Source organism: Hyaena hyaena, unplaced genomic scaffold (genome assembly GCF_003009895.1).
Source record: "Hyaena hyaena isolate Hyena2069 unplaced genomic scaffold, ASM300989v1 scaffold_127, whole genome shotgun sequence".
NCBI classification, from domain to species: domain Eukaryota; kingdom Metazoa; phylum Chordata; class Mammalia; order Carnivora; family Hyaenidae; genus Hyaena; species Hyaena hyaena.
Window position 1 is genome coordinate 2,713,714 of NW_024080758.1, and position 26,596 is coordinate 2,740,309.

General features: G+C 48.0%; 1 protein-coding gene and 1 non-coding gene across 4 annotated transcripts in view; one reads left to right on the forward strand and one right to left on the reverse strand.

Moving 5' to 3' along the window:
* SMYD3 (SET and MYND domain containing 3) overlaps positions 1-26,596 on the reverse strand; it is a 695,636-nt gene that overhangs the window by 84,758 nt on the left and 584,282 nt on the right. For all 3 annotated transcript variants that reach the window (XM_039237506.1, XM_039237507.1, XM_039237508.1), the window contains 2 exons: positions 21,392-21,479; positions 16,412-16,586 (listed from right to left, as the gene is read on the reverse strand). In XM_039237506.1, coding sequence (XP_039093437.1) covers positions 16,412-16,586; positions 21,392-21,479 — 263 coding nt within the window. The remainder of the gene's footprint in view (positions 1-16,411; positions 16,587-21,391; positions 21,480-26,596) is intronic.
* Positions 23,189-23,295, forward strand: LOC120235289. The gene has a single exon (XR_005529366.1). It is a non-coding gene; the product is annotated as a U6 spliceosomal RNA (small nuclear RNA).

Below are 26,596 nucleotides of genomic sequence, written 5' to 3' on the forward strand. Positions count from 1 at the left end.
CAAAAAAAAAAAAAAGTCTTTAATACAAAAAGGTCTAGCATCAATGAAAAAGTACCTATGGCCAGACACATCTGTGTGAACTTTCAGAACATCAAAGAAGAACAGAACCTAAAAACTTACAGAAATATAGAACGGGTGATTGACAAGCGAACATCAGAAATGACAGGTCTTAGAAGAGAGTGAGACAGGCTTTTAAAATTGTCATTGAAAATGATTTTGAACTGAGAATTTTATATTCGAATTCTCCGCCAAGAATGAGAGTAACTAAGCCTCTAACACAGTGGGAGATCAAGGGACACTGTCTCAAGTTGATGACACAGGAAACCGAAATTTCAGTATATTGTTTGAAGTTGCACAGGTAGCCATTAAAAGAATTAAAGAATCATTATTTTTAATGGAGAAGGAGATGAGGGATAGAGAAAAAAAGAATAGCTTAAGCTAGATCTTTATCGTCTTATAGTTAGGAGTGGGTGATTTCTTTAGCTAATAGGTAAGACACATAAATCTGAAGTAATTGAGAGGTATAAAAATCAGGAGTGCTGAAAACAAAGGTTTTTGGAAGTCGCTGGTTAAGAAGCAGGCCTGAAAGTTGGGAGGAGCGAAGCAGGGGTCTACTGCTTTTTATTTTAAAAATGAGATATAAGGTGAAAAAAACCCAAAAGTTTAAAACTAATTAATGGGACTTTCAAACAGAGCCCAGAAGCATCAAAGATGCTTCCAAAGTGAAATGAACTCCTTCACAATCCAGGGCTTTTATGGGTCTTTGACTTTGGGAGATGTCATCTGACAGCCTTTTCTGGAGATTTGAAATAGACCTGCGTTTTCTAGAAACTCTGAGAAGTTCTGCAGGAAAGTAACCAGTTTAACTTCAGTGGAAAACCAGATCGATCCACTGAAAGATCAATGTGGTGAGTTATTTCCTGATTTTCATAAATTTACCAATGGTCACTTTTTTTCTATCCAGACTTTCAGAGCTTTGACAAGAATGTGCAAATGGCAGATGACTAGGAAAGAGGGAAAGAGTTTGTAAAATAAATATAAATGGATAATTTTCTATGAATGAGATTGTTCAGGCTGTCTCTGGTTTCTTTTGGATGTTTCTGAATGTCATATTTAACATGGTTTAAAGCGTTAAGCATTTTAAGTTTTTTCTTTTCTGCAATTCCTCCAGCAGCCTGTCAGCCTTAATTTAGTATCTCTAGCAATTAACATTTAAATTAAACATCAATTCAAAAGCATCCCTCAAATATCAGAATTTTAAATCAATCTAAATCTCATTAAATTCTAAATTGACAGAAATGTAAGATTAGGGCTAATAAGTTATTTAGGAACTAGTGAGAGAACATTACAAGTGCTTAAATTAAAAACCAAAAGAAAATTACATTTCAAAAGCACAGAAAAGAAACCAAATAGTTGAAACAATCCTGACATGTACAGAATGCCAAACCTCGAGACAGAAAAATTGTATTTCAAATAGGAAATTTTCAAACAATACTGAGTGATGTTTTGCCAGCTTTCCAGGTTTTTTTTTTCTAGTGATGTCTCAGGAAGCATCTCAAGGTTAGGTTATTCAGAAAAGCATCTTTCAATATCAGTAATCCAGACTGAACATTTCTGAAAAAGCTGCTAAATCACCATTGGTAAATTTAGCATATCTGGCAAATGGATCTTTCATGGAATTTGTATTTGGTGAATTCACTGCGATTCACTGACTTTTAGTGAATCGGCTAGTGGTGACTGATTTTCAGCAAATTGACCTGAAGCTATTTTATTTAACTTGGCTTTGCCTGAACTCATTTGAGCAGGATCCTTTTTTCATATTATATCAATGGAACAATTATCCCCAGGGAACATACTCTGGAAAACACTACTTAACAGGAATGGAATCAGATGCTTGCCGGGGGCCCTGAAGAGTAGCAGACTTCAAGCATATTAATGAGAAACTGGTAACAGGGGACCTAATGAGGAAAGGAACTTGGCTTTTACCCAGAGGTTCTACTTCTACTTTCACCCAGGTAAAACTGCAGCCTCTACATTCTATTCATCCATCTGTAAGTGTGAAGAACCCACATTTTGTATTAATTCTTTTAAGTTTATTTATTTATTTTGAGAAAGGGAAAGAGAGAGAGAGAGAGAGAGGCAAAGAGAGGAGAGAATCCCAAGTAGGCTCTGCACCATCAGCACAGAGCTTGATGCGGGGCTCCAACCTGTGAACCAGGAGATCATGACCTGAGCCGAAGTCAAGAGTCGGCTGCTTAACCGACTGAGCCACCCAGGTGCCCCTGCATTTTATATTAACTTAAAATTTTAAACCATTATACTTTTATAGCAAACCCAGGAGTCAGAACGAAGTGTTTGCTTTCTTTTTCTCCCCTACATTCTTTGCGTCTGAGAAGCAGATTGTCCTTATGTTTTGATGCTCTCCCGCTCACACAGTCGTCACATTTTGATCCTCTCCCGCTCACACAGGCCAGTGTGGTACCTGCCAGCAGAGGTACAAAGCAACATTTAGGGCAGGGACACATACTTACAACCTCACTGGGACGGAGAGGAGGTGGACATGTGAAGCCTGTCTGGTGGGGAGGAGAGGGGACCCCCACCCTGAGAGAGCACACGCCCCACTGCTGCTGCTGACTGGGGATATGAGTCCATTGTCACTGGACTTCTGATTTCCCAGCCAAGGCTAGAAGCCTGGACTTTTTAAAAAGTGTAAACATCTCCTACTTTTTAGAGATTAGCAACTATTTTTTTTTTTAAGTTTATTTCTTTAGAGAGAGACAGACAGCAAGTGGGGGAGGGGCAGAGACTGAGGGGGATGGAGAGCAAGTCCCAAGCAGGCTCTCTGCCACCAGCACAGAGCCCAATGCAGGGCTCAAACTCACAAACCATGAGATTGTGACCTGAGCCAAAACCAAGAGTCTAGCACTGAACCAAGTGAGCCACCCAGGCACCCCTTGAGCCTCCCAGGCACCCCAGAGATGAGTAGCTATTTATTTCAATTTGAAAAAAAAATTCATTGCAACCGATTGGAAATACGTATTTTTAAATCCAAACGAATGCATCCACATGCGTATACACGGGTAGATGTATACACGCATAGCTATGTGATGCCACTTTGTGAGATATTACATCTCACTTGTCTTACTCCACCACCCCACAAGCAACAGAAAAAAAATCAAAGCCATCGAAGCTCTAATTGTTCCTCAGGACATGCTCTGAGAGCCAGGCAGAGGAAGGAAAGGGCACACATTACCCAGAACTTAATGGTAACTGAAGCAACAGAGAGGTAGACTTGAGCTGGTTTGTTTCTGTACTTCACTTGTAACTGAAACTGAAGAGGTTTTGGAGGGTTCTGGAACTTAGAATCTCAGCCAGAAGGGGCAATGAAGCTCATGGGGATAACCCTCCCACCCGGTACAGGAATTACTTCTAAAACGACCGACAGAGTGTATGAAAACTTTCAAAGTCGGGGAATTACTACTCTTCAAAACTGAATAGTCACTTAAGGGCACCCGAATTGTTGCAATCTGTTTATCAGGCCGACGTCCCTCCTGGAATGCATCTCCCTCTGATTCCAGGTCCACAGCCCCTCCTCTCTCATGGGGGATCTACCCCCTTCCTGCTCGACAGCTCTTCAAATATCTGAAAGTTGATAGCACGTCTACTTGTCCGTCTTTTCACCTCGTGATGAAACATCTCCATTTCTAACATAATGTGGCTACAGAATTCTTATCCTGGTCACTCTCCCTCAGAAACCCTAGACACTCTGTGATGGATGCATGCATCCAATTCCTGGAAGCTGATACTATCCATGCAACAATGCAGCCTAAGGCTGATTAGCTTTCCTGGCCACTGCACTGGTCGCCCTTGACCCCCACCCCCAGATATACCAGTTAGGATTTTTGATGTTGGATGAACCAAGAAATCCAACTGAAACTGGCTGACAAAAAAATGAAAATGATCAGCCCCCGTGTTCACATGACTGCACAGTTATAGGGGAAACCTTGGTTTCAGGCAATGCTTGAATGAAGTGACCAGGGTCTTTTCCTTCCTCACCTCTGCTTCCTGGATTTGATCTCCTTCTTCTCTCTCTGAGGTCCACGGACCACATAGCCTATATCTTCAGTGGCTGCATGCTTCCTCAGTTATGAGCAATAGGAAAGGGAAGTCTGCTTTCTTAGTATCTCAAATCAAAGACCAAGAATGGCCCATCATTGGCTCTAATAGGTCTGACTTTGGTCAGGGGACCAAGGAAATGTGATTTTCCAGCTTAAGCTAATCATAGGCTGCCCCTGTGGTCAGTAACATATGAACCACACAGCCAGAACATCTGACGATCTCTGCAGAAAGAGAACAGAGGAATTCATACTAGTGCAGTGACCAGAAACAATCTGCTACAAAACGCTAGAAAAATTCTCCAGCCTGTTACTGAATTTTGAGTCAGAAATTTTAAGGTCATCTCTTTGGTATCGACTAAATGTTTCTAATCAAGGAGGTTAAGTTTTGAAGTTTGGATTAGTGCCCCAAAGCATTAGTTATTCTTCTCGGGTTCACCACCCTTACAAATTTGATATACACAACTTCTATCCTTTGATCTCATGGAGTCTTTGATAAAAATGTTGACTTAGGACCAAAAAAGAAAAAAAAAAAAGAGCTTTGAGGCATCCATTATGTTTTCCCCAAAGGGGTCTATCAATCTGTTAATGACTCCTGTTCACAGATAGCTGTCTGAAAGGTGTAAGTAAATCTCACTAGCCCATATGTTTCCATCCACAGAAAACACACCAGGAGACCTCTAACACCTTGTTGAGATCAAAGTGCACTTTCTATAGCATTTCCAAAATGAAAGTCGTCTTCCGGCCATGTCTGTCAGTGGCTCCAGGCAGCAATGCATGACATACACTGGGACGGAGGATCCTTCACAGAACGTGGCGCACACCGCCTCCAGGTACAGCGGGTCCCCGCACCACTTCTCCACCTCGGGGGGGCCTCACCGGCCTCCTGGCCCATCTTTCCCTTCTGCGGCCAACAGACTTCTTCCCAAGCCTCTAGCTCGTGTCCCGGCATGAGAGGGTCTGGCTGCTCCCTCAGGGACCCCAGCCTCCTACTCTCGCAGGTCTTCGTTCCCGATGTGGCGCTGGGACAGTGCGGGGTTTGCTGCACATCCCAGTCGGATCAGCCTTTGGATGTGCTTTACCACCTTTGAGTCTTCTTTCTGACATTCCTTCCAGGCTGTTTCTCAGTGAAACAGTACCATGGACATCCGTTCTTCTGGTTTGTCTATCATCCTCGCGCCTGCCGAGCCTATGAACAGCTTCTGTCCCACAGGAAGCATGTGGTCCTGGTAGAGCTGCAGCAGGCACGAGACCCAACATGCCACAGAAGTTCGCCCCAGATGCACATTTTCAAATCTGAAGCTAGTGGGGATAGACCTTTGCTTTTGCCATAGAGCCAGAAGGTGCGCGCTGCGGCTGCTGGACGCCATCTTATCTACCACACTGTGTGGAAGGGAAGAATAAAGCACAACAGAGGAAAGAAGAACTGAGAGCGAGAGAGAGTGTGTAATCTGATGACCCAGACGGTACCCCTGAATTCTGTCACCAGTTCTATCCACGTAGGACATGCGTGCAGCCGTGTGAGCAGAAACTCTTCTCAGGCAGGCAGACTGACTGAGGTGGATTTCTGTCACTTGCGACAAAAAGAATCTTGACAATGTAGGAGGAAGGTGGGTGGCGTAGTGGGAAAGACCACTCAGCCCTCTAGAGTGTTGCATGGTCTGGACTCTTAGGACCAAGCAAATCTGGGTTCAGGCGGACTCCAATATCTTTTTTATAAACACAACAAAAATAAAATACATGAACCTAGAGCCAGAGTCTGAAGGGAGTTTGAAGCCTAGCTGTGGGGAGGGCGAGTCACATAGGCCTCGTCATCTGCATCCTCGCGTGGAAGGTAGGACTAGGCCAACTCCCTCCACACCACGGCTGTGAGGACCAGGCCAGATGAGCTGCTGGGTCCGCAGTAGGCTCTGGTTATACCAGCGGTTCCTTTCCAGTTTAAGGAAGCTGAGAGGGAGAGGGGAGGGCTCATGAAGTCCTTTGGCCTAATCCACCCGACAGACGCTGCCCACAAGCTGCCGGCGGATGCTTTTACGACGGTGGTACCCAATCTATCTTACTTTGGGACGTTATTACGGTGACGTTTTCCACTACAAGTGAAAGCAAATTTGTTCCTCTTTACCTCTGAAGGGCAGTGGATAGTATGATCGGTGTCCTTTGTGCGGGAAGAGAGATTTCCATCATCTGTTCCCTCTTGGCAGAGCAGGAGCTGTCTACACACACCCCCACCCCCGCCATCACCCCCAGGTCCTCCCCTCTGTCTGTTCAAGGGCCCAAGCTCACTATTTCCCTGCATTCCAGTTCTCTAGAACCTGGTGGGGCCACCCCCCTTGAACACACATAGCAATAAGAATCGGAGATATTTTTTTCCAGCCAGTATGCTGCCGTGAGCTCAAGAGCTCTGTAGTATCTTGCCCAAAGGACATATTTTGTGCCTAAAACAACTTGGTTATCTAAAACACTAGGAACTATCATTTGGGGGCATTTACTCCCCATCTCTCATTTCTTTCAAGGACCTCTTACTGTTCCTTACAAATGCTCTCACTATTCTCCATCAGTGATCGGACTTTATGAGGGTCGATGAACAGTTTTACCTACAGTTTAATGGACGGCTCAGTCATTTTATCCTTAGAGAACTTCTGAAAACTCAGTACAGAATTCCCTTAAAATACACAGATAAATAGCATGTGTGTGTGCTGATATGTGTTTTTTTAGATCATAGAACATGTACTTTATAGGAAGTTAAAATTGATTTTAATCAATTCTTTTTGAGCCTTTCAAAGTTACAGCCATCACTTCCCAATTCTCAGGCCTACCTGATTTTATGCTGGCTCCCTACAGGGGAAAATGGGATTTTCTTTTTCCACTTTCTCTTCTAAGAGCTGAGAAAAAGGAAAAGAGATAGCAGCTAGGTAGCAGCAGGGGCAGCTGTGCAAGAGACTGATTCAACAGGAGAAATTCAATGCATCCCAAAAGATTCCCCAGGATTGGACACCCTGTGGCTTAGGGTACACTTGGCTGTAATAAGGAACAGAAGCTTTCCCGTAGGGAGAGCCAAAGTGCTCAGTGACAGCTTGTGAAGGTTTAAAAACACAACAGTGAACCCCATGGGAAATGTTTGTATTTTGGAAATGTTTTCCCATGTAGGAAGACCACAGACCATTTCCCAGAGCGCATGCCTGCCATTCATACGTGCCGGTGACCACAGAAGACTAAATGTTTTCCCGTGCAGGTGAGCTAGCCCCAAGGGTAGAATACGGCTTTTGTCTTCTCTACAAGGAGGCTGCTGACTGGGAATCAGGCAAAGGCAACAGAGGAAAAGTATTTCCTGTGTCCTGTCCTATGCCCCAGATCTCAAGAGCCAAAGATAGGTAGAAATGTGGGAATGGACGGGGTTGGCCCATGGCTGTGGGACATGTGAGCACACAGGAACTGCCATTCTTGCCTCAGACTGGAGGGGAAGCAAGGGGGGTCTGCGATGGGCAGAGAGAAAGTGCATGAGCCAGAATGAGGCTGTCCTAGGAGAAAGGGACAGATAGGAGAGCAGCCAGGACTTGAACAAAGACCCCCAGAATCAGCATTTTTTTTTTTTTTTTTTTTTTTGGTCAGATGAACTGGACAGAAATGGCATGGACAGGGAGTTTGGTTCAGAAATGTTACCACTATGTTTATGTGCAAGGGTAACTACAACCCACACATGTGCCGGGGGCAGAAGGGGATGCCTCTGGGCATGAGGCCCTGGTCAGCTTTCATCAAGTTCGATGGAAGGTGGGAGTAAGCCAGGATTATTGGTCCTAATTTGAGACTAGAAGTTCTGATATTCACTCTCTGATGATGACAGAGAAAAGGTATATGCTTCTTGAGTCTTGGCCTACCCCGGGGGCTCAGAAGGCAGGGACGATTGTAGCCATGGACAGAAAGGGCTGACTCATGACCGTCAGATTTTGGAGCAAAGAGGAATCAATATCCTTGCCCCAAGTAAGGACGGGAAACGAGGGAAGACTTGAAACGTAAAATGTGAGCAGTGTCACGCTGTCACAGCTCACCCAGACCAACAGTACAGAGCCACCTAACTTGAACTACACTACCACCCACACGGTCCTGGGTGCTCAGAAATCCCACTGCATATTTTGTGCAGTTTTTGTTGATATCTAACTACCTAGTCAGTTTCTGACGGGGCTGAAGAACCTGAAAGTGTCTGAGGCAAATTATCTCACAGGGAAGAACCTCTATTTTACACATTATTTTAGAACAAAGGTAGCTGAGAGTTTAAGCGTTTGATTTTAAGGCTGCGTCAAAACGGTCCCATGAAAAAGGCCACGTCAAATCACTGCTTCCCCTCACGAGTGTCCCTTGAAACACTGACCTCTGGGAGAAGGATCCTCTAGGGGCTCACTAGTACCACTACTCTACTAGTACCGGGTTGGTCGTGAGCTGAGTATCGAGGTTCGCCCTAGTCACCTCTAGTGACCCACGCACACTGGGACTGGCTGCTGGGCACCGCTTGAGCTCTTGAGTCCAAGTGCAAGCCCGAAAAGGAAGAAATTCCTTTTCCAGTGCAGACAGTTGACTTCTAGTAGGTCCAAATACATCACGGAACTACGCGCAGGGGGAGTGATCCTTGGAAGCAGTACCCTGCCGGAATGGAGAGTCAGGAGGCGACGGCTGAGATGGATATGGCCAGTGTTAGGGGCTGAACTGCCTCCCTCCAAAATTCACATGTTGAAGCCTGAACCTCCACCCCCCACCCCGCACATCAGATTGTGTGTTTGGAGATAAGACCTTTAAAGAGGTGATGAGGTCAAAGAAGGCCCCTGGGGTGGGCCCGAATCCAGTATGACTGGTTTCTTATAAGGAGAGGAAGTCTGGACACCCAGAGACGCCGGGGCTGCATGTGTGCTGAAGGCAGATCACATGAGGACAGGGAGAAGACAGCCTTGTGCAAGCCAAGGGGAGAGGCCTAGGAAGGAGCTCAACCTGTTGGCACCTTGAACTTGAACTTCGGAAGTTAATTTCTGTTGTTATACCACTCAGTCAGTGGTATTTAGTTATAGAAGCCCGAGCAAACTAACACAGCGAGGGTCGGCTGGAGTGGGACACGGGGATGCGAGCTCCCAGAACGGGGTAGCGAGGACCTCGGGAAGCCAGAGCTGTCAACTCTTCTTTCTATGTGAGGTTTCAACACGGGAGGATAGTGAGTGAAATCTTGAAATCGGTCAGTATACTCCACAAGGTACAGGTGCTTGATCCACTGAAGGGACTCCTACTCCAGTGCTGTTAAAACCTCGTTCAGACCTGTCCCATCAGGCCAGCCTTGACTTGGCTCAAGAATTCCTCTCAGCTTCTCAAATGCCTGGCTTTCTGGAAAGACCCAAGTGTGGCACACAGCTGATTCCCAAGGGCTGCCTACAAGCTCCGTGAGAGTCAGGACTCTGCTCCGGTGTGCCAACATTTACCACAGTGCACGTAGTCGGTCTCAGTAAACACTTCGGTTGAGGAAACTAGCGTGTGCCTGAGCCAGGAGCTTGAGATGTCCCCATTCCAATGATCCTGCATATCCAGAAGGCCATGCAGGAAGCTGTTCATCAAGGGTGGAGGATGGGTAAGCATTCATCCTCCAAATGATGTCCCACTCTGGCTCCTACTACAAGGCCGTCTCCTACTTCGTGGAGTCGGGGAAGGTGGAGGTTCCTACGGAGGTCTGATTTCCTACAGGCTCCCAGGCTCGGTGATGCACACACGCAGACGGGAGTGAGCGTGGCAGTGCTCACATGAGGGAGGGGCAGGAACGAACAGCTTCTTAATTCTCTCGTCTGAGAAGAAAGTGGTATGGACAGTATGTGGATCTAATCCTCCTGGCAGGGCGGGGAGGTGGTGGGAAAAGGTTCAGCAGAGGATGTCAAAAATATGATTCAGAAGAAAACAAATGAAGCAGGGCCTCAGAAAGACAGTCAGGCGGTGGCCCTCCAGGAGCCAGGAGCCACGGTTTGGAATTCTGTGGCCAGAAGCTGACGGCACAGGGTCTGTCCGTGTTCTGCCACGTGCAGCAACATTGGAGGTGATGCGTGGGTCACCCTCCCCACCTCAGTCAGGGCCATGCGTGTATCAGCAGCGCCGATCACTTTGTGTTGGCCTCAAGTCAGGTGGGAAACAGCCAAGTCGGATTAGGGCTTGGTCTGAGAAGCTGCCAGACGTCCTGAGCCCGTCTGCCATCACCCGAGGCTCTGTCAGAGCCTAGAACACTCCTTCCAGTGCGGGGGCCTGGGGTCAGGGCTGCGGCCTTCAGGAGAGTGGGCGGGGCCAAGGCCACCTGCTCAGCTTGTTCTGAGGGGCTGGGGGGGTCAGAGCCCCATGCCAGGGCCTGGCACAGGCTGTCCCTGACTCCCCTTCCCGAACTGTCACTACTGGCACTACTTCTGTGTCCTGTTCGTCTTCTTTTCCCTCCTTCTCCTTTGGGTTTCTGCTGTTATGTTTCTAGACCCTGGAGGAAGGCGGCCCTTGGGGGCTGAATTAAAAGGCCTGCCATTGGGGCGCCTGGGTGGCTTAGTCGGTTAAGCGTCCGACTTTCGCTTAGGTCATGATCTCGCGGTTCGTGGGTTCGAGCCCCGCGTCGGGCTCTGTGCTGACAGCCAGCTAGGAGCCTGGAGCCTGTTTCAGTCTATGACTCCCTCTCTCTCTGACCCTCCCCTGCTCACGCTGTCTCTCTCTCTCTCTCCTAGAAATAAATAAAACATTAAAAAAAAAATTAAAAAAAAAAAATAAAAGGCCTGCCATTAAAAAGTTCACATTAAAAGTGCTTGGGCCTTGACAGATCGAGTTGCTCGCTGCCCCAGTGTCCTGACAGCAGCCAAGGCTAAGAAGCCAATCTTTAAAAATTGGTAGCAAACAAAAGGAGGCCCCGCTTAGATGTATCAGGCAACTCAGTATTCTACACAAACACACACAGAGCTCAAGATCTTGGACAGGGGTCTGGCCACCAAAGATACTTCCGTTGAAAATTATAGTGTGGAAAAAAATGATTCAGTGGCCAAAGGATTACTGTCCCCATCAGCAGGCAGAGAATAAAACATCTGCTCACTCACTGGGTGAGACACTTCTCACTTGGGAGACAAGGGAGGTGAGCAGGCGGGACACTGGAGGAAGCGAGGGCGCTCATCTCCCCTCCTGGGTGGAGACGCGGCTCTGGCTTCCAGGCCCCACTCCACGAGCGCGGCTGCGGGAAGTGCCACACTAGATGCCCCGGCCAAGGCTAACCCCCCAGGAGGGAGCTTCCGGACGGGGACACGGACACAAGCACCGTCAGAGGACAAGCCAACAGCACCCGTGCGACGCAGGGATGGGGGGCCCGAGGGCAGGCCCGGGTCAGAGTCGGGTGGGTGACGGCGCCCCCCACTCTCCCAGCCGCGGCCACTCGCTCCACTGGCTCTTGGACCACCAGGTCGCAGTGACGGATGGCGAAAACCCACAAGAGAGCCAGCGCGGCCTTGAGAAGAAAAGCCAGCGAGGAAAGGGTTTCCGCTGCTGTGCAGAAACCTCATAGTTTGTCGGCTCACCAAAGCTTCCGAGGGAAAGGTAAAAAATTACTGGCAAAACAAAAATAGCGGGGCTGCTGTGTGACTACTGGTGATCTCGAGGTTACAAACACCTGACCTGTAGACACATCGTGCCTCCAAACCAGCAGCGGCCTGTCACTTCCGCTCTGCCACCATTTCTCCTGACAACAGGCCACAGGAAACTATGGGGGCTGAAATCACTCTTCTCGGCCTTGTCCTCTGGGAGGCAGATTTCATGCCGCTCCCGTCTCGGATCCCGCACCTACTTGTTCAAATCCCTTCATGGTTCGTGTTCTTCTGCGTGTTCCCAGGATGCTCACAAAAATGTCCTTCCCGCCACCACTAAGTGATGTTTGTCAGGTCAATGCCACCAAATCTCACCCTACAGGGCAGACTTTGGTCAAGGAACAGGAGAAGACCCTTACATATTTTGAAATGAATTTAGATAAGATATAATAAGTATCGTGTCACCCATTCTCAGTTCTTTTGAGGAAAGTGACATCTTGGTGGATACAGGACAGAGTTTGGTGATCGTTGCCTCCATTTAAAATGAATGTACACTTTGGGGCGCGTGGGTGGCTCGGTCAGTTAAGCATCCGACTCTTGATTTCGGCTCAGGTCATGATCTTGTGGTTTGCAAGTTTGAGCCCTGAGTTGGGCTCTGTGCTGATGGTACAGAGCCTGCTTGGGATTCTCCCTCTCTGTCTGCCCCTCCTGCACACGCTCTCTCTCTCAAAATAAATAAATACACTTAAAAAATTAAATGGATGTACATTTTGATGCAGCAAGCTAGCATTTAGGAATTTACCACATGGATTTATCCTATATACCTTTATACAAAGATACAAGGACATGTACCTTAATGGCAGCATTTTTGATACAGTAAACATAAATGGAAACAATAGGCACAAGTCTACAAATTATGGTCCATTCATGAGATGACCTTCTATACATCTGTTAAAAAGAATGAGGTAGATTTTCAGGAGCTGATCTGCATTGATGTCCGTATTTAGTAGTAAAGTGAAAATAACCAGGAGTAAAACGTGGGATTTTCTTCTCTCTGCCCACTAAGGAGACTGCTTCGCTCCTCCCTCCCTTCACTCACTCACCCTCCTCCACCCCCCACCACCTTCTGGGTGCATGTAGCAGATCAAGACTGAGGCTGAGTCCTTCCACAAGAAAGACCAGAAGAGGCGAGACAGAAAGAAAGGAGGGGAAGGAAAAGCGCAAGGGCCCGAGGGAGCGGTTTGGAGGGGTGAGGGGGAACGAGAGTCTCTGAGGGTGTGAGAATCGCTGGGAAAAGAGAGAAAGAACAGAAGAAGGGTACTGTGAATGCAGGTTCATGTACATACTCTGAACATTTCAGGAAAGAAAGTCACCCTGCTTATCTCTCTAGGGAGTGAGGCTGGACTTCGAAAGATGAGGGTGATCTTTGCCTTGTGTTCTTTCGAAAGTATCCTCTCCTGAAAGTGCTGCTATTCTCACAACAAAGTTATCTTACCAGAACACGTGTGAGTATACCGGAAGTCCCTCTCAAAGCCTTAACAAGCCTCTGCCTCTCTAGATCTTTCTCCGGGTCCTAAAGAAAGTCAAGTCTAACTGATAGTCAGCATGATTTAAACCCTAAGACTGTGCTCAGTTTTGGTTTTTTTTTTAATTACTTTCTCCTTTTTGATCTTTTTAAAATGTATGGCAAACGCTTGTGAGATCAGGGGCTGAACAGACTTTCCGGGGCTGGTCTGGTGATAGCACCACGATCCTTAACACCTTCTTCAGGAGGAAAATGTTTCCCAAGCCCTGAACTACCACTGGCAAACTGGCTTCTGGAACCCAATTCATCTTATGGTTAAAATTTTAATTATTTTTTTTAAATTAAACCTCATGAAATACCTTTAAATTGCTTTCACTCTGCCTAACGTTTATAATGCTACAGATGACCATGATCACAGAACCTCTCAGAAGAAACAGTATGAGCTAAAGACGCTAAATTCTGTTGGATGTGAATTAATGCCAACCCACTTCATGAGGCCTAAAGATCTTCACGCTGCACTGCATCATAAAGAGAACTTACTTTTATCGAGTCAAAATAGATGACAGAGTGTGGCAAGAAGGGAGCTGAGGGCAACGCGGTGATTTGGATAAAAAGCGAATGTGAACACCTTCTCTTCCGAGGTCAGTGGTGGTTAAAGTTTAGCCAAGGTCAGGAGGGAGAAAAATCATTCGTCAGGTCCTGCCCTCAATCTCGCTGTTGCAAACAGTATATTAACGTTGTAAACCTGTTAGCGTGGGTGGCAACCTGGTCACCTCTCAGTGACTCATGCCGAGCTAACCGCCCACGTCCTTGGCCAAAGGTGAACCCAAAGTCCACCGAGAGCAGCTGTGGGGAGACCCTGTGGGCACTTGGTGGCCCAGAGTGTAAACTCCCTCACACACATGTAGGCAGCAAAAAGCGCCACCGACTTCCAGATGCTGACCTCGCGGTTAAGCCTGTTAAAGGGCTGGCAGAGCCTCTGACCGTGAGTCCCTTATCTTCATATCTGCAGGGCTAAAGGGAAGAAAGGCAAAGTCCGACAGCATCCACCCTGCCTTCTCTTCCTTGGTTCTTGGGTTCTCATAGCCCTTCCTCTGCGACACCACTGCAAGCAAACTGTTCAGAGTCCACTCGTTAGAAGCAGATCAATGCAGACTGGATTTCTGGAAATACAGAATACTGCAGGGCAACTTCCTAACAAGCTCCAGGGGAGAGAAACTGAGGGAGCCTTTAGAAATCTGTCACCCAGCACGAGAACAGAGTGTACACTTACGGAGGAACTGTGACCGGCCAAGGCCCAGGAAAATAGAACCAAATGTATTCCAAACAATACGGAGTCCATTCTGGTGGACTTGGCCTCACTTATGAGAAAGGCTTCTTTGTTTAACTCAAGTCAGTAAAACTGCCAGTTAATTAAGGGGTAGGCAGTCCTTCAGAGAAGCCTGGAAGGTAGGGAAAGAAGATTCGAAAACAAGTGCAGGACTACCCTTGGTGTGGGGACCAGAGGCAAATGTCTGTGCAGAGGGGCCCGCGGGGCCGCCTGGGCGTGCAGGGTGGGGGTGGGGTGGGAGGAGGGGAAGCATGTCCAGCCTCGGCTGCAGTGGGGGGAAGGGGAAGCACAGGGGCCGCAGGAAGGACTGTCCCGCCCAGCGTTTCCTGGCTGCAGTCTACCCGCATGGCCTGTGGTCTGGCTTCCCGAGACCCAGCCCCGGAGTTCAGAGCGAGGTGACATTGACCGTCAGGGACCCGCCCCTGGTTGCAACACTGTGGATCGGAGAATGAAGCCTTATCTGTTTGTGCTCGGTCCATGTGCTCTGAAAACCCACAAGATTCATCACACCAGACATTGCATGCTCATGGGAGAGTCTGCAGTCTCGGCCCTCTAGGCAATCTCTCTTACATTTGATTAGCGCTGACTCACAGTCTGGATTCCAGAGCTGCTCCACCACAAGCAGGGGAAGACGCCATCTACGGCAGCTCTGCAAACACCCCTGGGCCCTCCAGGTGCGGTGGCCGGCCTGTGCACCCCTGCCGCCGGCTGGCTGGCGGGGTCTTCAGGCTCCTCTCTGCCTGCACCGCACTCCAGACCGCGCTTCCTGACCACGTGTCTCACTTCCAGCTCCCCTCCCGCACCTGAACTTGCAAGACCCTGGACTTGCTTCCGTTCTCACGTGGATCCTGGTAACTTCCCCTCTCAGTTCCCTCCAGAGGCTTGTCCTCAAGGTGGGGAGAGGCAGCCCCTGGGACTCTAACCCCTCTTCACTTGGAGCCCCTCCCCTGCCTGTGGACCCACGTGGGGTAAGTGGAGAGCTGGGTTCTCCCTCTGCTTAGCCCCTGGGGGCTGACACTGTGTTCGCATGGTCTTCAGAGCTACGCAGAAAGGGAGCCTCCGCCCTCCAGGGACCTCCCACCCTCCCCCATGCTCCCCGGGCTTCAGGGCACCTTCCCAGTAGTGGGCGACCCTGTTCTGTGCTGGAGATGATCCAACCTCAGATGACGGCACGAATGACTGCGCCCTCTCCCTTGGGCGGATCTACCTCAACTTCCACACTTAGGTTCTCAGCCTGCTGCAGACCCGGGTCCCATGCACTAGATTTCAATTCTGCCAAAGATCCTCTGAGTTACAGGAACATCCAGGGACAGAACACCCACTGGTCTGAAGGAGCTGAGGTGAGTCAAGGCACGATTAACTAGCAATAGCGCCTTCATCAAAGACACGCGTGAGCCTGGCTCATAAGGTTTTATGGGGCCAAATGATTCGACCCAAGGCACCCTGGGAACCATCAAGATGGAAGAGACCATCGCTAGTCAGCCAGACGGAGGGCCCCTGCCTGGGCCGTCCTCACCTGGGTGACACAGCCTTCCTGAGCTGGGTTCGGGCCGTGTTTCCCTGCGGCCGCCCCCAGCCCGCTGCCTCCCCCCATCACTGCAAGCAGAACCCTGCAGCGTAACCCTCGGCTCCGCACAGACAGCGACTTCCTAGTCTCCGCACCCACAGCACCTGACACGCGGCAGGAGCCTCACAAATGATGAGTGTCTGCACAGGCGAGTGAACAAAAAAAGGTCCGGTTTTCTACGCTGCCGGGGAAGCAGCTGGGAACAGATGGGGACACCCGGGAAGGCAGAGCAGTTGGGGTGGCTTCAGGACGTCAATCCCTTGCCAACGCGGGACAGTGCGGCCTTTCCTCTCCAGCCCTCTGCCTGGCACTCACCTATATGGCTCCATGGTCCGAACCCCATAGAACAAGGCCTCCTCCAGCAGGCCAAGGTTGATGCAGGCGTCCATGGCGCAGTCCAGCACCTTCAGCTGGTAGATGTTGATGTCAGGAAGCCGCTCTGAGTTGCTGCTGATGATCGTCTGGCACATGGCCAGTACCTGCTCCCACTCTGTTATTAACCTTGGTTAAGGATTCATTGTCTTCAGCAAGAAAACAAGTAAAATGAGATTCTCTAACAGGCTGAAGAGCTCCCAGGCACAGGAGGGAAGGAAGAGCCCATTATTTTGCACAGATGAGCTGCCTGCAAACACACTCGAGAAACAAAAACATGTAAGTGGCATCTCAGGCAAGTAAATTCTGTTTACATCAACAAGCCATCTTCCACGCAAGCCTGCACTTTGGGGGATTAAGATTCCCAAAGAACCGTTCTTTCTTCCTACTCCTGTATGTGTTCTCTTTAAATCCAGGCACGGAGTGAATACAGCTGTTTATTAAATGGGACTACCAGTTAAGTCCAGCTGAAATTATGTACTCTGTCAGCTTCTGTTACAAAACTGGTCTGAGGTTGAAGAAGCTTCAGGCGGATACGACTTCTAAAAGGAGGAGCTCATTTTGGCTTCTGTGTCATTAGAACCTTGGGCATACGTGACACCAAGCCCCCAGCCCACTGGCCCGCAGCAGGGGAAGCAGGTTGGAGAAGTACATCCCCCCCCCCCGCCCCCCAGCTCTCACACTGAAGCTTCTTGATTATAAAGCAAAAGTGACCCAAGCCTATACTTAACCACAAAAACAAAAACAAGTATTCTTAGTTTGAGCCCCCAGAGTCCAAGATAGTATTAAGAACATGGCTCATGCATGTAAACCATGGGCGGGGCGACTGCTACTTTAAAAGGGGCAGGGAGCTGACCCAGGACCCACATGTGAGCAGCTCTGACTTTCGCATTCGCCGTGAGCCCATAACTCACTCCCGTGGTGCTTTGGTGTGATCGCACTTTTTAAAACGGCTCTTACTCCCTGCGCTGTCGCAGAGGGAGTCGGAGGACTGAGCACGTGGGGCCCTCCCTGAGTCCCTCCCGGGCGGATCACCCCGGGAGCACGGGGGAAGACAGCTCCCTCCCTGCACCGCCGCCGTCGCTCATGTCAGGTGAGGTGCAGGCCATGAGGACGCCGGCCTGGCCCCCTCGGCCCCGTCAACCTATGGGGCTCCAATCCATCTGCTTCTGTGTGCGGAACTCCACTGGAGTGAAAAGGTTGGTAGATTTCAGATGCGGCGGAAATGGCCTAGCCTTTGACTACACATACAGCGGGTTTCAGTGTGCACTACTTCTGTCACTTGTCAGATCTGAGGCTCTGAGGATGTCACCTAAAACACCTACGTGACGTGACCCCTGATCGTGACCAGGCTTAACCCCCTTCTACCCATGCCCCTGGCCTCCACCACACAACCCAGTCTCTTCACGATCAGTGCCCCCCGATCAACACCCCCTCTTTCGTCCATCGGGCTCCCACAGCACACCTGGCCTGAACCATGCGCTCTAGCGCCCCTCTATCCCGCCCTCCAGCAACATCTACCGCTCCTACCATCCACACGGGCCTGGCGGAGGTGCGGCCTTCCAGAACGTCAGCAAACACTTGTAACAAACCAATCAAGCCGCCTGTGTGAGTAGGAACTAATGTCTTCATTACAGGAAATACGCTTTTCTTCGCCCAGAGGCAGAATACCTTACCCCAAAGGCGCAGCTTCCTTACTTAGAATCGCAAGCGCCACAATGCACGGCTGAGGGCCTTTATTTCAGACTCCTGGCACACCACGCTCTGTAATTTCAGCATCAGTCCTGCCTCTCAGGAGTTGACTCTGCTCTCCGAAGAGGGTACATTCATTGAAGAAAAGTGAGTTGGTGACTTTCTTTAGTATTCCTGTGACATGCATGTTTAAAGTGTGCCGGGTGTATCCTCAGAGGTTGGGGGGTAGCGGTATCTAAGGCATTGCACTGATTTGGTAACAGATTGCCGGGCTAACCTCTGTGGCTTTTCATTCCAGGACGAGATATGTGACGAACTGTCAGGAGGAATGGCTTTCTCTTACACAACGCTAGACGTTTCTGTGGCGAGACTTTGTACCTTCTCTTAACACTGTGTTGTTTGACCTCCATTACTATTTGCCTATTCACTTATATATTCTCTGACTCATTTTAAGGAGGTTTGAGGTGACAAGCCTTAGAAATAAAAACCAGCTGTGACATTCTGCAGCCGCTGATAGGAATACATCCACTTTATCCCCCAGCAGGCTGGAAGGGAACGTGGGCCAATTTCCCTTCGTAACATTGGCAACGGTCTCCTGGCAAACAGGCGCACTTTTCCTGTAAAACACCCCAGTGAGCAAAAAAATGGAATAATTTTAACTAAGAGGCTTTTCCCCCAAGCTAATGCTGACATTGTATTTGCTCAAAAATGTAGTCACTGGCATTTGCCTGGTGTCGCGTACAAGCCATTCTGCTCCAGTGAGGGGCTGAGCTCTAGACCGAAGCAGGGTGGGGAGCCTGCCCGAGGTGGACAGAACGGCCCCTCGGATCCCCTTTTTCCCTCGAACACTTTTCAATGACGGTATGAGGATTAGAGGGGGCAGAAAAAGGGGACTAAAGAGGAATTAATCCTTGGGACCACAGGGCTTTTTGTCACTGAGTATCATACTGTTCTGCTTAAGTCCTCCACGGGCCCCTCTCGCCAGGAAAGCGTCCTCTCCTGAGCACGGGCTGTAAGGCCTTGCCAGGTCGCCCCCCAGACTGAACAACTGCGATCTTGTGACAGCACGTTATTTCACATTCTGCCCGTATGCACACGCTCCCCTTCCGGCGGGTGCCCTTCTTCACAGCGGTGGCCTGGAGAGCTCCTGCTGTATACCTCCCACACACAACTCAGAGGTTGCCTCCTTTCTGGAACCTTCTTTAACCTCCCAGAGCGGTCTATTGTACCTTTGGTGCCCCTCAAATATATATTCACCACAACAGGTATTCATTTATGTGCAGCAGTTGTGAGTGCAGGGTTGTGTCCTCTTAACGGATACTCCGATCTATCCCAGGGTCAAGGGTGGTCCCCAGGTGGGCTGTGACTGGCAAGATAGCAGGCACAGAGTCAGTTTGCAGTGAAGCCTTGTCCTGCCAAGACCCGACTGTAGCAGGGTCACCCAGGGCCCTAATTCCACCGCGTGGGACAACAGACAACGAGCCTACTTCTCTGAGCCCAAGGAGGACCCCCTCTGACTCCCAGATCTGACTGTTTTCCCAATAGTGCTAATCCTTCCTACAGACAGGGTTTCAAATTCCACTGGGATCCTGGCTCCATTCCTTAAAATTTATTCCAGTTTCTCTAGATCTTTCTTAACATGTCCTACCCTAAAGTGAATAGAAAACTACAGATATGATCAGACTAGGAGCATCCCTTTTCTTATTTTCTGTTCTCTATTAATACCGTCCAGATCACAGTAGTTTTAGAGGGGTTATATCATCCTTGTAAACTGTATTAAACTTTGCTGATTACTAAAACCCTAACATTGTTGCACATGCTTTGCTGTTGCTAAGCTTTCTGTACATTTACACACTTAAGCTTTCTGACCCAAATAGAAGATTTTATACAGATTCTTGTTGCATTTCAGTTTTTTGGATTCAGACATCATTCAAATCTTCAGGGATCTTGAGCTCTTGATTCTATCAGCCCACCTCTGCCGTCCTCCCCGCCTATAGCCTTTGGGAATATGATGACCCAGTGCTCTGTATCTTCATTCAAGGTACAGAGTCACAGGTGGACTGGAAGGGGGGACAGAGAATTCCAGAGTGACAGTGACCTGAGTGGCAGCATTTTCTTGTATGGCTGTTCAACCATTTAGGAAGACGTCCGGCCATACTAGCATCTAGCATCAATTTCTTGGCTACAACTAATTGAATCTCCTCCTGGAATCTATGTACAAATGTTACCAAAGAAAGCTGGGACTCCTTTGTTCTTGGTAAACCCAAGCAGCCTCGGGCCCATCACAGCTTCCTTTTTCCTTCCTTTAGTAACCAATTACAATTCCCTTACCAAACCTGCAACAAACAAACAAACGAACAGAAAACCACCCACTGGGTACAGATTTCAGAAATTACTTATTTCACCTTTAAAGATAGGAACATCTGTCTATCCACCCCTCCTGTTCTTTATAGAGCTTTCAAGAACGCTGTAGCTTAGGAACCTTGTCTGAAGATTTTCTTGCTGACTGAGGTAGAATTTCCCCGCGGTATCTGCATGATCTTTCGCGATCTTTCTCATCCAGGTCTGTTTCTTCTTACCGCGTGGTTTCCCTTTGTCACGGTTTTGCTCAGGCGGCCACCCTCTACTGGAAGTGACCTCCCTTTCAGCCTCTGCCCATCCAAACCCTGTCCCTGACTCGGGACACCTTTCACACATCAGCAGAGCCTCCCCAGATGACCTCCAGCATAGGCGCTCTCTCCTACTCTCTGAACTTTGACCCACTCATGGTCCTTACTGTTTATGCCAAGAAAATTTATTGTGTGGCGACTCCCACTGCCATGGTAGTCACGGCTGATTTAATATGAAGCTTCTAGATCTGAGGGCCAATGACATTAAATTATAAGAATTCTGAGTTATTCTTTTCTAGAGATGTTGGTTATGGGTAGAAAGGAACTCAGAAATTTGTTGCCTTATCCATAGAGAGACTACTATTTACTGTCTCTTCCTGGCCATGACTTTTGCTCACTATCGAATGGTGGTAAGGTACTCATGCTGATCTGGCCACGATCTTCCCTAGTCATTACCCAAACTATTGGCAGGGACTGGAATGCAGCCTGTGACCATGAAACAGAATGAAGCTCACTGGTTCACACCAAGGTCAAGCCATGGACTTGGCTCCATTAACACCAAGCTCCAACCAATAAAGAAGCAATCCCAACGGTACAGCTCAGTCCACAGGTAAAAGGATACTCCAATGTGCCTTCAGCTCCTCAATTTTTTTCAGGGATTCTTGAACCTCCTTCCATACTTGTTCATCACCAGTCAGCATATCAGCATCCTGCTCGGGCCAAATCAAGAGAAGAGAAAGAAAGACAAATTATTTAATTAAAAAACGGGCAGAGGAAAAAAAAAAAGGACAAAGGACATGAACAGATTTTTCCAAAGAAGATAAACAAATGGCCAATAAGCACATGGAAAGATACTCAACATCGTTAGCCATCAGGGAAATATACATCAAAACCACAGTGAGATATCACTTTACACCCCTCAGGTTGGCCATAAGGATGTCAAAAAGAAAGGTAATACCAACTGTTGGTGAGGATGTAGAGAAACTGAAATTCTCATATGTTATTGGAAGCAATGTGAAACGATGCAGGCACTTTGGAAAATAGTCTGGCAGTTTCTCAAAGAGCTCCCATACCATTTAACAGTTCTACCCCTTAGATACCCCAGAGAAAGGGGAACCTATGTTCACACACAGAGTTGTGCGTCATTACTCACAGCAGCATAATTCTAGCGAATAAGGTGGAAGTGACCCAAATGTCCATCAGCCAACGAACGTGGCATATGCATATAATGGAATATTACTGGTAGTAAAAAGAAGTGGATTACTATAACACAGATGAACCCTAAGAACACCACGCTAAGTGAAAGAAGCCAGTCACAAAGGACCAAGTATTGTATGATTCTGCTGACATGAAATGTTCAGAACAGGCAAACCCACAGAGACGGAAAGTCAATTACTAACTGGCTGGGGATGGGGAGGGACTTGGGGAGATGGACATGTGGTAAAATCCACTGTGTTAACGGTTCCACAACTCTGTGAAGATACTGAGAGCCACTGAATTGTATGCTTTACCTGACTGAATTGGATCATATGTGAATTATATCTCAATAAAGCTGATATATGTCAGGAAGGGGAAGAGGGGCAAGAGAAAGAATTACTTGTTTGGAGACCCACTGATACTTTAATCAAAAATGTAGTTATCAACCAAAATGGGTCTAGGAAAGAGCAAGATGAATACAAGTACACACATGTGAATGAATTATGACTTCTGCAAAAACGAAAAGAAAGGGAAAAAAGATAACCAGCATTTTAAAAAGTAATTCAAAACAAAATAAAAGTGTGGGTTACCACTTATTAAATGTTTGTCCTCTGGGTTAGTAAGCAAGTCCTTTACTTTTCCTGTATGTCCACATTTTCAGAGCTCAGTAGCCACATGTGGCTGTGGCCACCATACTGGCAGCACAGATACAGAAAAGTTCCATCATCACAGAAAGTTCTGTTGGACAGAGTGGCTCTAAAGAGGCTCATCAAAGCGTAAGAAACTCATCAGACACCATTCAAAACCAGGTGTTCAACAGTCATTAAACTCTCAGTGGGTGTCAGGGAGAAGACCCATTTTAGGAAGTTATACCAAATCATGGCCAAATCACGCAAAAGTGAGGGAGGGCAGACTTTTTCAAACAATGGAGATCTCCCTGGAAACTTTTGCATGCCTCCTAGAGGAGGTTTATACAATGACCCTTGTGAGATCCACTACCAGGTTACTGGCAGGAAGCTACACATCACACAGGTGTGCCAGGGCAGAGAACAACTGAGGGCCACGGGGGGCCACAGAAAAGACAGCCCACCAACAGGGCGAGGCAGCAGGTGCATGGGTGAGGAAACGTGAGCCTTGTGTCTGTCGGAGGGGTTCCTGGGTCTCTGTGCACACATATCGTGCACATGAATAATAATACTGGGTGGTTTTCAAAAGGGCTCCAGTGCTGTCTTTGGCAGCACATATACTAAAATTGGAACAAGACAGAGAAAATTCACATGGCCCCTGGGCACGGATGTCATGCAAATTTGTGAAGTGTTCTGTATTTTTTTTATTTAGACTCAGGTCATGATCTCCTGGTTCATGGGTTCAAGCCCCGCATCAGGCTCCGTGCTGGCAGCATGGACCCTGCTTGGGATTCTTTCTTTCTGCCCCTCCCCACACTTCTCTCTCTCTCTCTCTCTCTCTCAAAATAAATAAACTTAAAAAAAAGAAAATCATAAGCGGACGCTACTTTCTTGGGCAATTCTCTTTTTTACATTTTTTAGAAGTTTTTAACATTTATTTATTTTTGAGAGACAGAGAGACAGAGTGTGAGTGGGAGAGGGGCAGAGAGAGAGGGAGACACAGAATCTGAAGCAGGCTCCAGGCTCTGAGCTGTCAGCACAGAGCCTGATGCGGGGCTCGAACTCACGAACTGAGATCATGACCTGAGTCGAAGTCAGATGCTTAACCCAGACACCCCGTATCTTTCCCATTTTAGAGTTAAATATAGATCTTCTTTGATGCCACCTCTCCCAAATACCTAGCACAGAGCATGGTATGTAACAAATGCCCAGTCAAATGTCTGTATGTAGGACGATCTGGAAGAAGAAGTCACATTTTTTTGGTAATGACCTGGATGTCTCTCGTATGTATTTCAATCACTCCTCACAACATCCTCGTGGGGCATCAACACCGATAATCTCCAAATGAGGCGCAAGATAGCCCTAATGCTTAATTAACTGCTACAAATGTCCTTCTGTCCCTAAGTGCCAGAGGTGAGATTCAAATCCATCTCTATCTGGCTTCAGAGCGCAAGCTCTCTGCATTACCTTTATGTTTCATTTGAATTTGTTCTTCTCCAAGGCTCACATAAAAGATGAAACAGGTCTGTGCAGTGGCCAACTTCAAAATTATCTGCAACCCACGGTGCCTGTGATCTTCCTAATAGCAACACTTGGAAAAGGGCAATAAATCCACCAACTTGGATCTCAGTGGATCTTGTACTCTTCCACCAAACAGGGTAGGACCATGGCCCTCATGACCTCAGGGTAAGACAGAGTAATCTCAGATGGGAATTGTACTCACAACTAACCCCCCTCGATAATCTGACTAGCTGTTCTTTGGGGAGAGCCTAAGACTTCATTGCCTACCAGAGAGGAGAAGGCAAGCTTTGAATTTGCTTCCAAACATTCAGAAATCACTCCTGAGAGCACTCCACATTGGAGTGAGACAAACTACATTCACTAATAGCTAGCCATCAGCTCCCTGGAATGTTCCACCATGATGAGAGTGTGTACTCACTACACGCTCAGGTTCCCGACTCCCCTGGCTCCCACTCACCTTCTCGTTCTGTTCTGTGACTTCTCCTGTGACTGTCCCCACAATGGGGTCTGTCTCCCCTCTCCCCACGCCAAGGAGGGGCACATTTAATAACGTGTGTATGTATGCATGTACATACATATTCATATATAAAGAGGAAATATATGTACATAGAAACTACTTAGGGAAGCATAATTTACATCTTTTTTTCCAGTTTGCAAATATAAGAGTAAATAAGCATGTTCTTTTCCATAGCCCCTGAGGTATCAAACCAGTAAATTTATATCCTTATTTCACTATTTCTTATGCGAACACATCAAAGATACTTGCTATCATTCAAGATAGAATTATTTAGGGGAAAAAATCCTTTTTGAATTTCAGCTTTACTATGTAAACAGGGCTTGAATGGGTGAGTCCTGAAATATGTTTCTAGTAGGTGGAAACATTCATTTTATGCATATATATATATATGATTTTTTTCTTCTTTTAAATCAAATGTGCCATTGTTGAGTTTCCTACAAATGATAAGAATAATTCAGACTACAGGCAGAAGGACTTCTGAGCAAGTTCACTCTGCTGGGAGATGATGAAGATAATTTAGGACACGTCGGTTCCAGAACCAGTAATAGCACCTCTGTCCTGACTGGCTGGACATCCCTAGGCAAGCCTTCTTTCCTGGCCCTCAGCTCCCTCACCCGGAAAACAGGAAGGTGGCCTGGGCGCCCATCACCATTCCTTCCACCTGACTGCTCTAGAGTCTGAAGTAACACAGAGCCCAGTCAGCTCTACCTCTGGACTGCTCTCTTGCACAGTTCCAGAAAAGTCCTTAAAGTGTTTGGCTTTACTTGAACCAGTAAAAACATGGTGACAGTTCCTTCCAGGCAGAACGAGGGCGGCTGCTCCCAGGATGTGGTAAGAATGAGTCTCCTGAGTCTCTCCCTTCTTTGACCTCTCAAGCTACTCTACTCATCACCCCCATTTCCCCGCCAGGGGCCAGGTGCAAACTACTCCCCACAATTCAAGAGTCCGTTCTTCTTGATTCTTGGTTCCTTCTTACTCACCCCTATTCCTTCCTCTCACAGCCCCACCCCCAATCTGACACGCCCCGGGCTCTATCTTCGGGCTCTATCTTCCTGCTCGATCAACTGCAATCCTTCCCTCTGGACTCTGGCAGGACCTAGACTGAAGTTCCTGCTCTGCCCCCTGGGTCACCACTTCCATTCACTTCTTTGGTTTTCTTCCCATTTGTACCTTTAGAACCGGCCCCCAATGTCCTCCATCAGGAAATCTTGTCTACTTCTGCCCTCTGGACTAGCCCAGCCCCCCAGAGCCCCTACAGCTACACAGTCACACTGCGCACCTCTCTCAGCGCCAAGCTGTCATACATGCTCGGCCCTAATGCGCCCCCGACAAGCCTCAGAATCGCATCCCAGCTATCTGGGGGCGGGCTGTGCTGATTACTGGCTTCTACCTCGAACATCATTCTGAGCCTCCTGATGCTCACTTGGCCCAGAGGCCCCTGCCTCCGCCTGACCCCAAATGGATCAGTGAGGCCATTTCAGTTCCCCCAGACACAGCTGCTCAATCAATACCCAAGCGTCATTCCCTTCGCCGTGGAAAAAAATAGGTGCCAGATGAGATGAGATCATCTTACCACTACATTAAAGGGGGCAACTCAACCCAATTACATTCAATCGGCCAAGTGCTTCCTTTGGGTTTCAGAGTAGAAAGCATACCTGCTAGGCACCAATGGGGGATTAGAAATTCGAGTTTCTTCAACAGGATAAGGTTGGAACCCAGCAAGGCTGTCTGTCCTGAGGACAGACCATGGGCTCTATCAGGCTCAACCATCAGATGCAGCCATGCAGATCTACTCTGTGTCTGAAACACTTAAACAGATGTGTTCGCTCGGCTCATGAGCGATGGATGATGGAACTCTTGCACGGGGCTCATTTCAGATGGTTCCCATTAAAAGGAAAAGGAGAGAGGCAATCTGCTTTCCAGTACTTCCTGTTATCCAATCCTCCTGCAAAGCCTAATTAGATTG